Here is a 13,152-nt window from a genome sequence, read left to right on the forward strand (position 1 = left end):
TAAAATTGACTGCAAAGTATCAGTCAGGACATCATTTGGTGATTTCCTCCCTCTCCCACTTTACAGAGTGGGAATAGTCAGAGTTACTGTTCATAGTCTCATCTGAGTATGGCAAACACGCAGCTTACAGGGAATTACAGTTTGGTCCAATTAAAAGAACTGCTGGAGAAGTATCTGGCAGGGTAGTTCCCTCAAGACAATCTGAGATTGATTTATTGAGCAGAACAAAAGACAGCATTTGGTCCTGATAATCTTGTAGGGTGAAGGTATGAAAGAGGCCAGGAGAGCACTCACAAAACGTACATACAGCATGCTAAAATTTATTTCAAAGAAAACCTCTTTTAGTATTTTTAAATGTGCTAGTTCAAAGGAGCAGCTCTGGATCTGGGTTAAACTTGATTTGAATGCTAAAACAAACACATCTTGTGATTTCTCTGTACCATACATAATCACCTCAATACAGTGTACATGACATAATTTGAAACATTACCCATTTATGGTGTGGGGGAGGGAAGGGTAGAAAGACACACTGGGATTAAGACTGGAAGAAAGGGTACAGTAGTGTTGTATGATTCCCTGAATGCCAGGCTAGTGGTTGCATTTGTCCTGTGGAATATCAGAATTGTCCTCTATGACCACCATGTCATTGCATGACATAAAAGCTCTCTGCTTCAGATCCAAAATTAGGTCAGTCCCTCCTTCAGTCTGCCCCTGCTATTCTCAGTTGCCTGAACTCACCGTGTACTTCCTTTAGACTTGTCTAAAACCTCCCCAACTGTGGAAGATGGAGCTGTTTGGATCAGGTCTTTGCTGCTGCATAAGGTAGTGCACCATATGAATATTAAGGGATCAGAAGAACAAGTGAAGTCCCCCGTCCTTGCTTGGTCCGATAATTTGCACAGAAGAATGCTTACCGTCAAACCAGAGAAATGTGGCATCTGAAATGCAATACATGAGATATAGGAAAGGATGTGTTCCAGCCACTCTTGAAGCTTGTTCCAGGAAGCTGCAATTCCAAGGAGAAAGGATTTCACTGAATTCTAGCAATAACAGATGTCCACGGATGAGCTGCCGACAAGCAAGGAGCCTGCTATGAGACTTTTCTAGGCTTCTCCCCTCTGCTCAATTTCAACTCTCAAGTGAAGCGTGTCTTGAATTCCTTATCGCTGAAGTTCCTCCTACGCACTTTAAAGACTCCCAGAGCACTGTTTTAACACTAACACGGTTCAAAAAAAATCCAGAGCTAAAAGCTAATTTGGAATCCAAAGTTGATTCCCATCAGTCAGTTCTCCATCACTGCTGTTCTAAAGACAGAGATGCCTGCTCAATCTCTGTACAAATGCAAACCTGTTCCTCCGCTGGACAGGGCCTCATCTCCGTCCTCTTGATGCCTATTTTGCTTCTGGCTGAGACATGCCGTGTATGTTGGTATGAAATTAAAAACTGCCTGTGATTTCTCAAAATTCCTGTGCATGTTCCTTCCACAACTGGCACCAGAAGCACAGCCAGTGTACCGTGTTCCATCTGGGATACCTGTTTCAGTGACGCTATGCCCCTCAGGGAACACTGGTTTAGTCTTAACAAATAACAAGAAAGAGCTCTACCAAAGGCATATGGACATGGACAGACATTAGTATTTCTGTGGAGAAGTACCTACCTACCAACTAGAGGATATGGCTAGGAGTTACTACCAGCAACCAGCCCCCTGTGGTCTATACAAATACTGCAATGAAAGGGAGCATTCCTCTTCCTGTACGTGGAAAGTGTGGCTGAGGGACACTGGAGTTAGTTAATGAATGGGACTTCGGCCTCTAGTATCAGACCTTGCACACCAGCTCCATAGCGTGCTTCTAACTCTGGAGATGCTCTGAAAGCTAAAAAACCTTCCTTATGTTTTATGCTAAGTCCATTCCTGTATTTATCCTTCTGGGAACTGCAGGTGAGCCTTTGTTTTGTGCAAGTAGATGAAATGGACTTCTGCTTTTTGTTTTTATCCTTCCAGTGAAAGGCAAAGGATTCAAATCAAAGACAGTGTTTCATGCATCACAGCTGCTCCTAGGAGCAGCCAAATTATTCTTGTCCTGATAAGACAAGGGAAAAGAATCCCAGCTAGTACTAAGAGAGGAAGAGGCTCCATCCTGTTACTGATTTCACAACAGGTAAATTCACCCAGGGAGTGAATTCACCAAGTATTTTTCTTGCTCCTATTCAGAAAACAAAGCCTGAGAGAAAAAAAGCCATCTTTGATTGGGTCTTTGACTGCATTCCCAAACCCATTCAGTCACAGAACCCAACAGAACAAGAAAAGAACCTGCTCTGCAGTTGACCTTCCCAGGAAGGTACATCAAGCTGCTGAAGCAGAATGTTGGATGCTGAGATTTTAATTAAGAACAACACAGAATGTCTTGCTCATACCATGTGTATGAAGCTGCCTGGTAAAGCAGGAAGGAGTGAAGTGGGGGCAGAGCAGACCTATTTCTAATCTGTGTGGTGCAGGGTATAACTAGGAACACCAACTCTGTTGTGCTGGTTCCAAATGCTTTCCATTGCAAATGCAAACTGACTTATGCTTCCAAAATCACGTGGCTCCTCTGGAATTATGACACCCCTTGCTAATTCAATCTTTCACATGGAGTTCCCCAAACAGTGCTCAAGTAACTTCTTTGGCTTGTCTAAGGAGACAGAGGACTTGATCCAGATAGCCCAAGGTAGGAAAACAGGCAGTAGAAGGTACGTGTCAGTAGGGATATAGAAATGTTCCCAGACAGAAAAGTCCCAGATGCTAATTCATTCAAGGAGACTCTATTTGCAAGCTACAGGAAGAGGAGGGAACAGGGATCAGACCATATGGGGTATTCCTGAGTTGCAAACCAAACGTGGAAAGTGGAAAAAAGAAAGTGAAGGACAGATACACTTCTACACTCAGAGATGAAGACTTGAAATCTGGGGCTAAGGCTTGACAATCTCTTCTCTCAGTCACTGCAGGCAAAGTAAGAAAAAGGCTGGGCTATGACTTGTGTTGGCTGGCCCTTGCTCTCAGTGCCCCTTGTTTGGAAGCTGTGTCAGCTGGAGCAGGGCAATGTCCCTTGCATCAGCTGAGGTCAGGGTGAGCGCCACGACACCTTCCTGCTGTAACACTGAGCTCTGGCCAAAGACACCTCTGGAAATGCAGACTCTGCAATGATTTCTCCTGCTATTGAGAACAGGCTGATGGCTCCCTAGGCGGGATGCAAAAAGGCAGAAGTGCTCACAGAATGCTAAAGAGGGGGGAGGGAATAATGACTTCCCATGAGACCCTGCAGCAAGTTGTTCTGGCTACTGCTGCTTCCTTTGAGGGGCCATGGCTCTCCATTGCTGCTGGAGAGCTACAAAATGGGACTTTGTTTCAGGCTGACAGCAATGCAGTAGCAAATCCCCAAGCAAGCAGAATTTGTTAAAGTCCATAGGCACTTATTCTTTATAAGGAGAATGGTAAGACTGGAAGCCTTCCCTTGGCAGAGGGCCACCACAACACAGTTTCTGGCGTGCTCTTCTTGCATACTGGATGAATAATATAGTGTATGAATGGTACACTGGCTGATAGCAGCTTCTTGCACAGGGAAGAGCTTCATCCTCAAAGATTGCTTGCCTGATCCTTGTGCACAAAGGGTAGGAAAGAAAGGACTGCGGTGGCTGAACAAAACTGAGACTGCTGGGACAAGCCTTTCCCTTATGTCCCATTTCTATTATGGCTCAGATTGTGATCACAGAAATTTAAGTTCACAATTAAAAGCCTGCTGGCAGGATTGTGAAAGATTAGTAGTAAAAGTAAGGGGCTTTCAGTGCTGAAATGGGAGACCTCTTTAGTGTTGGCTAGATTAGATCAATCCAGGTCTCTCTCCATTCTTCCACTCTGCCCTGACAGCAGTTCTTTAGGCAAACCTGTCTTTAACCCTAACTCCAGTTCTCCTTCTCAAAAGCAAGTAGCACAGCTTCATTCACATCCTGCACTATGTAAGATGCCTCCACGAGGCTGGGGTCAAAGCAGAAGTCCCGATGGCCGTGGAACACAGTCTCCATGTTGCACTCTTCTGGCTTCCTGGAAACATCTGCATTGTGGCGGTAGACCCCAGTGCAGACCAGAATCGACTCACAGCTCTCCACTGCAAGGCGGTCCTCAGTTTGGGGATTGGCTGCCTGTGGGATCCTCTTCACCCCAGCCTCGACCTGGTTCTGTTGAGCTGACTTGAGGTAGTTGTTGTAGAGGTTTGCCCCATAGACATCAGACATAGGATTGTCCCTGGATAAGGCCACAATATGAAACAGAAATGAAAAACCAACCCAAACATCAATTTCTAGTTCTGGCAGTCTGGGATTTAGGGAGCACCAAGGGAGAAAAGAGAACAAGACGTTTGCTATCATCAAGGAAATCCCCCCAGATTAGGCCAGCGACTCCACTTACTTACAGTGACTCCAAGTGGCGATGGCCACGTGCTTCACAAGTATCTGTTTCCCTTTCAAAAAAGATATGTCCAAAGCACCCACAGCAGTTCCAGCCATTACCCACAACCCCAAAACGTTTGGCTTAACTGGGCTAACAGTACTATATCTGGGTCTTTTACCTCTTTCTTTAAGCCAGTCATGCTAGCTGACAGTGGCCTTCAAATTACTGTAATTGTAGGGTGCAAAATGCTAACATCCTCTGCTCTACGATGTGAGGCTGCATAGATGCCATGGGGATTTTGGTATTCAATTTAGAAATCTCCATTTAAAAAAAAAAAAAACAAAAACAAAAAGCCATCAAAACAAACAATGATGACTCCCCCCAAAAAGCCCAAACCCTACACTTATAGCATTATGCACATTCCTAAGCAAGCAGAAAAAGAAAATATATAGTCTCATACCCAATTGCATATAGGCGTCGGATGGGAGCCTTCCAGCCATGTTTCTCAGCCTGCTCTTTTATCAGGTATTCAGCATAGCGGTAGGTGACTGTGCTGGGTTTGCCAATCAAGGCCTCGTACTTCAGCTCCCGGCCTGTCACCTTCTTGTAGATGTTCTCCAAGCAGAGAAGGAAAGTGCCATGGCCAAACCTGCTCCAGAAAGGAGGCCATCAGTATCCCCAGTCTCACCACTCGTGTGGCAAACACTCCTCAGTGAGGGGTTCCTGGTACTGCCTCCTTTGGACATGGTGTATCTACCCACAGACTCCTACACAGGCAGTGATCTGGCTCTGGCTTCTTAAGATTTAGTCTTGGCTTCTCATGCAGTTTTCATGTTTCTGCTGCTAATTATGTCACAGTTAAGACTCTAACACTAAAAAACGTACTATCTCATGAAAGATCATCTGCAGGAGTGCTGTATGAATTATACTAAAATTAATACAAGTGCTTTTTACCTCGGCATCTTGGCTTCAGCCATCCATAGGAGATCCATGTTGCAGGCGAGGACAGGCAGGTGGGGGTACGGTATACCTTCTGGCTCTGCCCCAGGGTTCCCATTGCTCAAGAGCACGTCAATAATAAGTTGCAGGCTTGTCTCCCACCTCACTGGCTCACCAAACAAAACCACCCCTGGAAGATTTGGAGAGATGCTTGGAAGCTTAAGGTATCCACATATAGGACCCGAGGCCAAACACCACCCATGACCAAAAGCACCCCCCTATTCCATATTGCAGTGCCCTAGCTAATACAACTACCTACAGAACATACCTGGTACCATAGCTCCAGTCTGAGTAACACTGTACCAAATTCACCACTGATTCCATATACTGGAGCAGTGTGCAGAAAAGCTGACTTTGCTTTTACCAGCTTGTGCTTCGTGTTACGTGGAGATGGCACAGCTGCCTCCTGGCTGTACCCTCTGCGTAAGCTGCCTGGAGATACCAGTGAGCTGACAGCACATCATTAGCTCCCATCCCAGCTGGCTTGCCTTACTGCTATTTCTGCTTGCTGTTCTTACATAAACAAAGGCCACTGCTTACCTTCTATAGTGGGGAAGCCAGTGGTTGGAGGAGGCTGCCAGAAAAAAAAAAAAAGCTAGGTTAGCAATGCAAAGTCTAATGCCATCTCCAAAACAAAACTAGAAATGTAATCCCACAAAGAACTGGGACAGGCCATCTTGAATCCCGAGAAAGATTTCCTCTCCTTCCCCATCCAGCCCGGATTTCACAGATCTTGTGTTCCCAGCTCTCGGCCCCAGAGATGCCAACCAATCCATTTACTGTGGTCACTGCAAGGACAAGCAGTGCAACACCGGCATGGCAAAGCAGGGAGAAAAGCTGCTGCCCTTCCAGCAGGAGCCAACAGTGGAAGAGCACAGAGATGCTGAGTGCTCAATGCCAACACTGGGCTCACACTAAAGACGGCCACTAGCAGCCAGCTGCTGTTCCACCGCACGCTGTTTGCTGTAAGCAACACCTTGCCACCCCTTCGACCCATATGTCAGGAAATTACCAACTCCTTTGGCCTCCGGCTCTGATCCACCATGTCTAACAGGGGATACGCCTTCCGCAGTGCCTCTATGGTGACCACATGCTTGAATCCCAGGCTATTTCAATTCATCAAGGAAAGACGTGAAAACTCTTTCTTGTTTGGCTTTGTTTTCTGAAGTCACCAGTAAGGGCATCTATAGGATTAGGAAATATGGGTCCTAGCAGCAGAGCAGTTACATATACATAGCAATGCATAACACTTTGGCTTTCAGTCAAACTGTAAGTCACGCTACAACCTAAAGGTGACTCTGAAGTTTACCAAAAAGAAAAAATAATTAAAAAAACAAAAACAGGCCAAGGTGATTTCCTTCGCGATCAGGAAGCTTTGGAAGTAGGCAAAGAGCAGAGGTGAGTCCAGGACAGGTATGGTATGCTTCAGGAGCCCTTAAAGACCCAGGTGCTTGTACCAGGACAGCCTGGGTCAGGCTTCTTGGCTAGGAGCAGAACCAGGAAAGCTCTGGTCAGCTTAGCTACTGAAAAAGAAAATGGAGCATGCTGTTAAAACACGCAAGGGAAGGTTGAGTCGCATTCACCTGCAAAATGCCTTGCCGTTAGCTCACCTTGTTTGCCTTGAGGAAACATGCACACGCAGATGTTTCACACCAAGTGCAGCCAAAGGTTAAGCACAAGGTGTGACCACGTGCACACACACATGCAGAAGGGCAGAGTATGTTGTTCCGTCTGTTCCTTTTTTCAGTCTTATCCTCCATCAGACCCATTAAGCTAACTCCAAGAAGCTGTTCAAGGCCTCACAGAAAGAACCACAATCCAAATCCACCCCTTCAGAGAAGCTAAGAGAGCAGCAGCAAGTTTGGACAGTGTTCTCCATCCTGCCATTGGAGGTGACATAGTTTCAAACACCTGGGGAATGAGGCAATGCAAATGAGGAGGAGTTGCCCACAGCATTTAGTGATAAAGCTGATGGGCTGAAACCGTGAGCACATGCTGCAGGTGGATCTTAACCTCCTTGCAGATGTGGGCTATGTCAGACCTGCAATGCCCTCAGCTAGTCAATATGCAGTTGGGATTGTCTCTGTACTGTGATGCTCTTGCTCTAATGATATTTCAGCTGCTTCAAGTGCTCTGAGATTGCTGGAGAAAACATTAGCTGTGCTCAGAGTGACGTATTTTGCCATGAAAGCATTGCAGTGAGCAGAATTTCACCTCAAAAGTGAAAGAGGCCCGAAGTCTCCGGTCTGTGCTGCCAGCAGGAGGAGCAACACAGCTTAGGAGAGAGGGAATCTGCATGAGAAGCGAAACACTGCCTTAGGTAAGACGGGAGGTGACTGAGTCAACAGCAAGCACCTACACGTGGCCTGCCCTCAGGACGACAGCAGTGGTCGTTGTTTCCTTGCACTTCTCCCAGCTGACCGAGCATTTGACAAGGCTGAGCAGAGTGCCGTTAGTTGAGCAAAGGATACTTGCGGGCGTTCTCCTCCACGGGCCCCTGCCCGGCCACCAGCACGCACTTCGGGTGGAACTGGCTGAAGAGCCGCAGCGGGCTGTGGGACAGGATCACCTGCTCCGGAGACACCTGCGGGGAGAGCAGAGGCTGTCGGCGGCAGCGCGACGACCATCTCCCCGTCTCCGTGCCGCCACCCAAGGCCCTGCCCGGACTTTGTCTCCCCACAGGGACGGCCCCGACCCGCAGGACCCGGACACCCGAGCTCACCTGCAGCCCCAGCGCCTGGGACAGCTCTCGGGCCTTGGCCGCCCGCAGGCAGTTGCCGGCGTTGGTCAGGAAGACGACGGGCACCCTCAGCCGCCCGCCCGCGTCCGACAGCCTCCGGAAAGCCTCTCGGGCGGCGGGCACCACCTGGCTGCCCCGCACCAGCACCCCGTCGATGTCGAAGAGGAAGCCGAAGGCCGGCGGCTGCAAGGCGAGCGGAGGGCACGGTCACCGGCGCGCCGCCATTTGCTCTCCCCGTCCCCCACCCCGCACCGCGGCCCCCAGCGCCCTTCAAAGGACGCTCCTCCTGCTCGGGTCCCCGCCGCTCACCCGGCCACCGGCGCAGCCCCGGCGGGCGGGCGGTCCCGGCGGCCCCGCGGCGCGTAGAGCGCCTCGCCCGGCCCGCAGGCAGCCGCGCAGCGCCATGCCGCGCCGCTCCGCCCGGCCCGGCTCGCGGCGGGGCACGCCGGGGCGCGTAGTTCCCGGACTACAGCTCCCAGCGGGCGCGGGGACGGCGGGCGGGGCGGGGCGGGCCGAGCCGAGGGGCAGCGGTACCCTCTGTGGTGCTGGGGGGAGGGAGCTCGGCGCCCGGTTCTGCTGAGACCTGAGAGGAGCCGAAGGTGCCCTTCGTGGCCGTGGAGACGAAACGGTGCCATTTTGCTTTCTGGAGAGGGTTACGATCTCCTGACTCTTGCCGTAGGGCAGTTTTAGCGTGTATGACCTTAAGCATCAGTTACACAGAGTGGGATTGTGTTTGTTTCTGTTGCCGTGCGTGCCAATATTCATTCATTTTGGCTCGCTTTCACACCCAGAGCCTTTTCTGCAGAGCTGTTAAGGTGCTGGCAGCACGAGGTTATACGTTTGTATGGATGGTTACACCTCCCTGAAGTGCCTTTGCCTTAACTGAATTGCCTGCTGCTTCTTTTACATCGTTTCCACAACCTGCCATCGTCATTCTGATTTCTCATTATAGAATTTAGAATCACGGAATCGTCTGTTGGAAGGGACCCTTAGAGGCCATGTGGTCCAACTCTCTGTGATGAACGGGGACACCCACAGGTAGATCAGGTTGCTCGGAGCCCCGTCCAGCCTGACCTCGGGTGTCTCCAGGGATGGGACATTCACCACCTCTCTGGGCAACCTCTTCCAGTGCCTCTCAACCCTTACTGTAAAAAGCTGTATATTCACTCTAAATCTCTCCTCCTTTAGTTTGAAACCATTTCCCCTTGTCCTATCACAGCTAATGAGCAAGTCTGTTCCCTTCTTTCTTCCAGCCCGCCTTTAGATACTGAAAGGATGCTACCAGGTCTCCCCAGAACCTTCTCTTCTCCAGGCTGGGCAGCCCCAGCTGCAAGGGCACATTGCTGGCCATGAGGTGCCCACCCCCCGATTCTTTTTGGCAGGGCTGTGCTCCACCCTTCAGGCTATACTGATAGTGGGGTTTGCCACAACCCAGGTACAGATCTTGCACGTGGATTTATTGAGCATCATGAGGTTTACCTGGGCCCACTGCTCGAGCCTGTCTTGGTCCCTCTGGACAGCATCCCAGCCCTGAAGCACGTTGACTGCACCACGCAGCTTGGTGTCATCCGTGAACATGCTGAAGGTGCACTCAGTCCCACTGTCGATGTCATTCATGAAGGTATTAAAGCACTAGTCTCACGACTGACCCCTGAGGGACACCACTCATCACTGATCTTCATTCGGTCACAGAGCCATTGACCACGGCTCTCCGTGCACGATCCATCCCCCAGTCCCTCGAACCACCCGTGCAGGGCCGCTCAGAGCCGCCAGGGGTCCCCGCTGCTCCACGCCGGGGCAAGAAGGGGGAACAGGAGCGAGCCCTTGAGGTCGGCTGCAATGGAGAGCCGCTCTCTTTCACCCTCTGGGAGCAAGCTGCTGTCCCCTCTACCGCGGTTTGGGTTGCGTGTTCTTTTCTTCCTGCGGATCAGCAGGAAATGCCACTCACACGGTGGGAGTGGGGCTGCCAGCCCCCCGACACGCAGCACGGGGCCTGGGGTCAGCATGGCCACGCGGGGTGGGCACCTCAAGGCCAGGCTGTGGGGAGCCAGCCATGTTCCCAGCCAAGCATGCACGGCTGTAGAGGCCCCCAAAGAGTGCGTGTGCCCCAGCTCCAGGGGCTGGCAGTGACGCCGTATTTATTTTTACAAGCCCAACAGGCTGAAGTGTTTATTTTTAAAGCCCCACGAGGGAGTTTGCGGTCAGGCACAAGCTGGGCCTGGCACACGGGGCCAGGCCTGGAGCGGTACAGCTGCCAAGCTCCACACCCTGCTGTACCCGCTTTGGCTGCCGAGCGCCTGCCCTGCCGGCTGCAGCAGGCCTTAGTCTGCTCATCCCTGTGCCGAATGCTGGCCTGTGACTTTCCCTAGGAGCTGAGGCTTTTGTTGGTGCTGCTACCCGGAGCTCTGGCTCTCCATGTTATACATGGCCCTGAGGATTCCTTCTAGGGGCGCATCTGTTGCCAGCTGTATCCCTAACACCCCCAGTGCCCCAGAGGCGGTCTCTGCCCCTCTCACGCCAGCCCAAGGGAGACTCTTTTTCCTCTCTTAGATGTTTCCCCGCCCCCTTCGCTTTCAAGACGAGCACAGCAGTTGGTTGCCCACAGCCTCCTCCTTTGGTTTCTGTGTAAACCCTGTGGCTCTGTTTTCCCCGGGCTCTCAGCCCTGTCATCACCCCCTTACTGACCTTCTAACACTCTTCTTGGAAACAGCCCACCTTCCCTCGCTTTTCTTCCTACAGAGGCCCCAGTGGGCCGAGCCAGCCCTCCCCCCGGCTTTATCTCCTCTCCCTCCCTCCTGCAGACTGGCCCTGGAATGATGGACAACCGAGAGGTTGAGAAAATACAGTAAAATGCCTTTCTTATCCCGTAATGACCTAGGGGGAGAACACGGCCTGATAAAAATGACAGGCCGGGAGAATTGAGAGCCAGACCCTTCACCTGCCTGTCCCTCAGCGGGCAGAAAATGCTCGATCCACTTGCCATCACTGCAACTGCTGCAAACCTTTAAAGAAAGGAATTAAGCACTTAGCCAATTAGAGCTGCAAGTTTCTGGCCAAGGAAGTGTCTTACTGCTGCCTAGAAAGAGACTAATTCAGCGATTTGCAGCAGAAAAACCTACCTCAGGCTGAGCAGCCCTGTGCTTTATGGCCAGACAGAAGGGTTTGCATAGCACCTGGCCTCTGTGTGGTCCCACTGCGGCGATGGAGGCTTGCATACAGCCCCACTGGCTCACTTGGGCCTACCTCTATTTTCAACCAACTGTTTTACTTCTCTGTTTTTGTTGGCGTGATTTTTGACAGCAACTTGTAGTGCTGGATCAGCAGTTTTCTGCCAGTGAGTGACCAGGAGGTAAACACCTCATTTACTGGAGTGCTCCAAAGGCAATGTCAGCTGCTGTGCCACAAAACGGCCATGGATCTGTGATGGTGTGCTCCTAACAAAGCTCCGTCCACCTCTCCTTTATACAAATCAAGCCTGAAGAGGCCACAGGGAGAGAGCAGGCCTAAGTTTTGGTATGTGCCTGTGACCAATTGAGGTAGCCGGTACAGAAAAATCTCAGGATTTTATGCTCTCCCTCTTTGCTCCTGAGCCCAAATGAACATGGAAGGGGGCTCCTTCTTCCCCATCAGCTCTAGCTTTGTGCAGCACAGCCTCCTACCACTCTCATTGCTGCCTCCAGCTCTGTTCACCCCAGTGCCACCCATGTCTCAGGTTCTCTAGCTGGCCCTTTCTTCCCATGCCCACCATTGTTAGGACTGGGAAAAAGAGGCCATGGCTGTACCACTATGTGGTAGCTGGTGCTCCAGGAGGCGCTTGTCAGCTTTGAAGGAAATGGGCTGGTCACAGAGTATTTATCATTCTTGTTTTCCTCTGTTAAAATCACGCTAGAAGAGGGTGAAATGACCTGCATTAGTTCCTCTTACTTGCCGTGCTGTGGCTACCGCAGAGATGGTACAAAGCTGTAACAGGAGGAAGAGTGGGACAGGCAGATCATGTCCATCAGGTGATATTCCTTGGAAACCATGACCCAGAGCTGCATGCAGCTACCGTGTGGAGTGGGGAAGAGGGACTGGGAGGGCAGCCCAGGCTCAGCTCCAACATGCTAGCCCTGTGGGTCAGACTGCCCTTTGCACCATGCTGTGAGGACATCTCAGCCTCACTCATAATTGTACTCCTCTGAGTGATGTGGAACATCCCCCTTGTGCTGCATGTTCCAGAAGAAAACTTTGCATAAAATACCAGTATCCTTAGCTCTCTTTTTGTTTGTTCATTCGTTAAAGAAAGAAGTAGTGGGAATGGGTTTAAAGATTTAAATGAATACTGCACTCGGAAGGAAATGTGCATGAGAGCGTTACATATAAAGTACATTAAATGTGATCAGGGATCTAAGTACTAATTGTACAGAAACAGACTGGCAGCAAAACACTTAAAATATTGTTGTGAATGTTAAAAGCCGAGTCCCAACCAAGCCCCATAGCCAAGTTTACCCTAAGCCTTGAAGCTGTCTGAATAGATTCCACTTTCTTAACTGCAGCAGCTCAGCCTTAATCCCTCCTTTTTGCACACCTGGAGCTGGAGACATGGGGATGCAGTCTGGATCTTTCTATTAGGATCCTTCTCTGAAATAAGGCATGCTCTAAAAAAGAGTTGGTTGCCAGCTGTAAAATAGGGCAGCCCTCCTCCTGTCTAACCCTACAGTCCTAAAAGTAGTTATATAGCTTATCTTCCAAGGGGACTCCTGGGAAGGCCCCACAGATGGCAATGCCCTGTTCAGAAGGAGATACAGACAAGGCTATACCCTGGAGTCAGAGGCATCCAGTCAGTTCAGGTTCACATTTAAACATACCTGATCAGGATAGGAAAGTGTCTGCCATCTGACCAACCCTCAGATGGACACCTTCAGCAGCAGGAGATCACAAGTCTGAACGTAGGCCCGTACAGTCAGGTTTCACCTTTCTGAGGGCTTTGTCTGAAGATCACCTCAGACCT

General features: G+C 50.3%; 1 protein-coding gene across 2 annotated transcripts; it reads right to left on the reverse strand.

Moving 5' to 3' along the window:
- Positions 1-300: 300 nt before the first annotated feature.
- On the reverse strand, positions 301-10,557 carry HDHD5 (haloacid dehalogenase like hydrolase domain containing 5). Of its 2 annotated transcripts, none has more exons than XM_004937949.5 (8): positions 9,642-10,557; positions 8,145-8,345; positions 7,894-8,006; positions 6,435-6,528; positions 5,963-5,996; positions 5,378-5,552; positions 4,884-5,072; positions 301-4,279 (listed from the first exon to the last, which is right to left on the reverse strand). In XM_004937949.5, exons 1-8 carry the CDS (start codon positions 9,777-9,779, stop codon positions 3,934-3,936), a joined length of 1,290 nt encoding a protein of 429 aa, XP_004938006.2. In that variant the 5' UTR covers positions 9,780-10,557; the 3' UTR covers positions 301-3,933. The 2 variants fall into 2 exon arrangements, with proteins under 2 accessions (XP_004938006.2, XP_015141904.2); XM_015286418.4 differs by lacking the exon at positions 9,642-10,557 and adding an exon at positions 8,472-8,646.
- Between the last annotated feature and the right edge of the window lie 2,595 nt (positions 10,558-13,152).

Source organism: Gallus gallus, chromosome 1, assembly GCF_016699485.2.
Source record: "Gallus gallus isolate bGalGal1 chromosome 1, bGalGal1.mat.broiler.GRCg7b, whole genome shotgun sequence".
Classification (NCBI taxonomy): Eukaryota; Metazoa; Chordata; class Aves; order Galliformes; family Phasianidae; genus Gallus; species Gallus gallus.

Bases quoted from the DNA above. Each gene is read 5' to 3' on its own strand.
- HDHD5 (XM_004937949.5), bottom strand. From the start codon at position 9,779: ATGAATGACATCGACAGTGGGACTGAGTGCACCTTCAGCATGTTCACG. The intron at 6,529-7,893 runs GTATCCTTTGCT...GAATTGAAATAG, and splicing joins GTGGAGGAGAACGCCCGCAA to CCTGGGATTCAAGCATGTGG. The intron at 5,553-5,962 runs GTAAGCAGTGGC...CAAATCTTCCAG, and splicing joins TGGCTTCCCCACTATAGAAG to GGGTGGTTTTGTTTGGTGAG.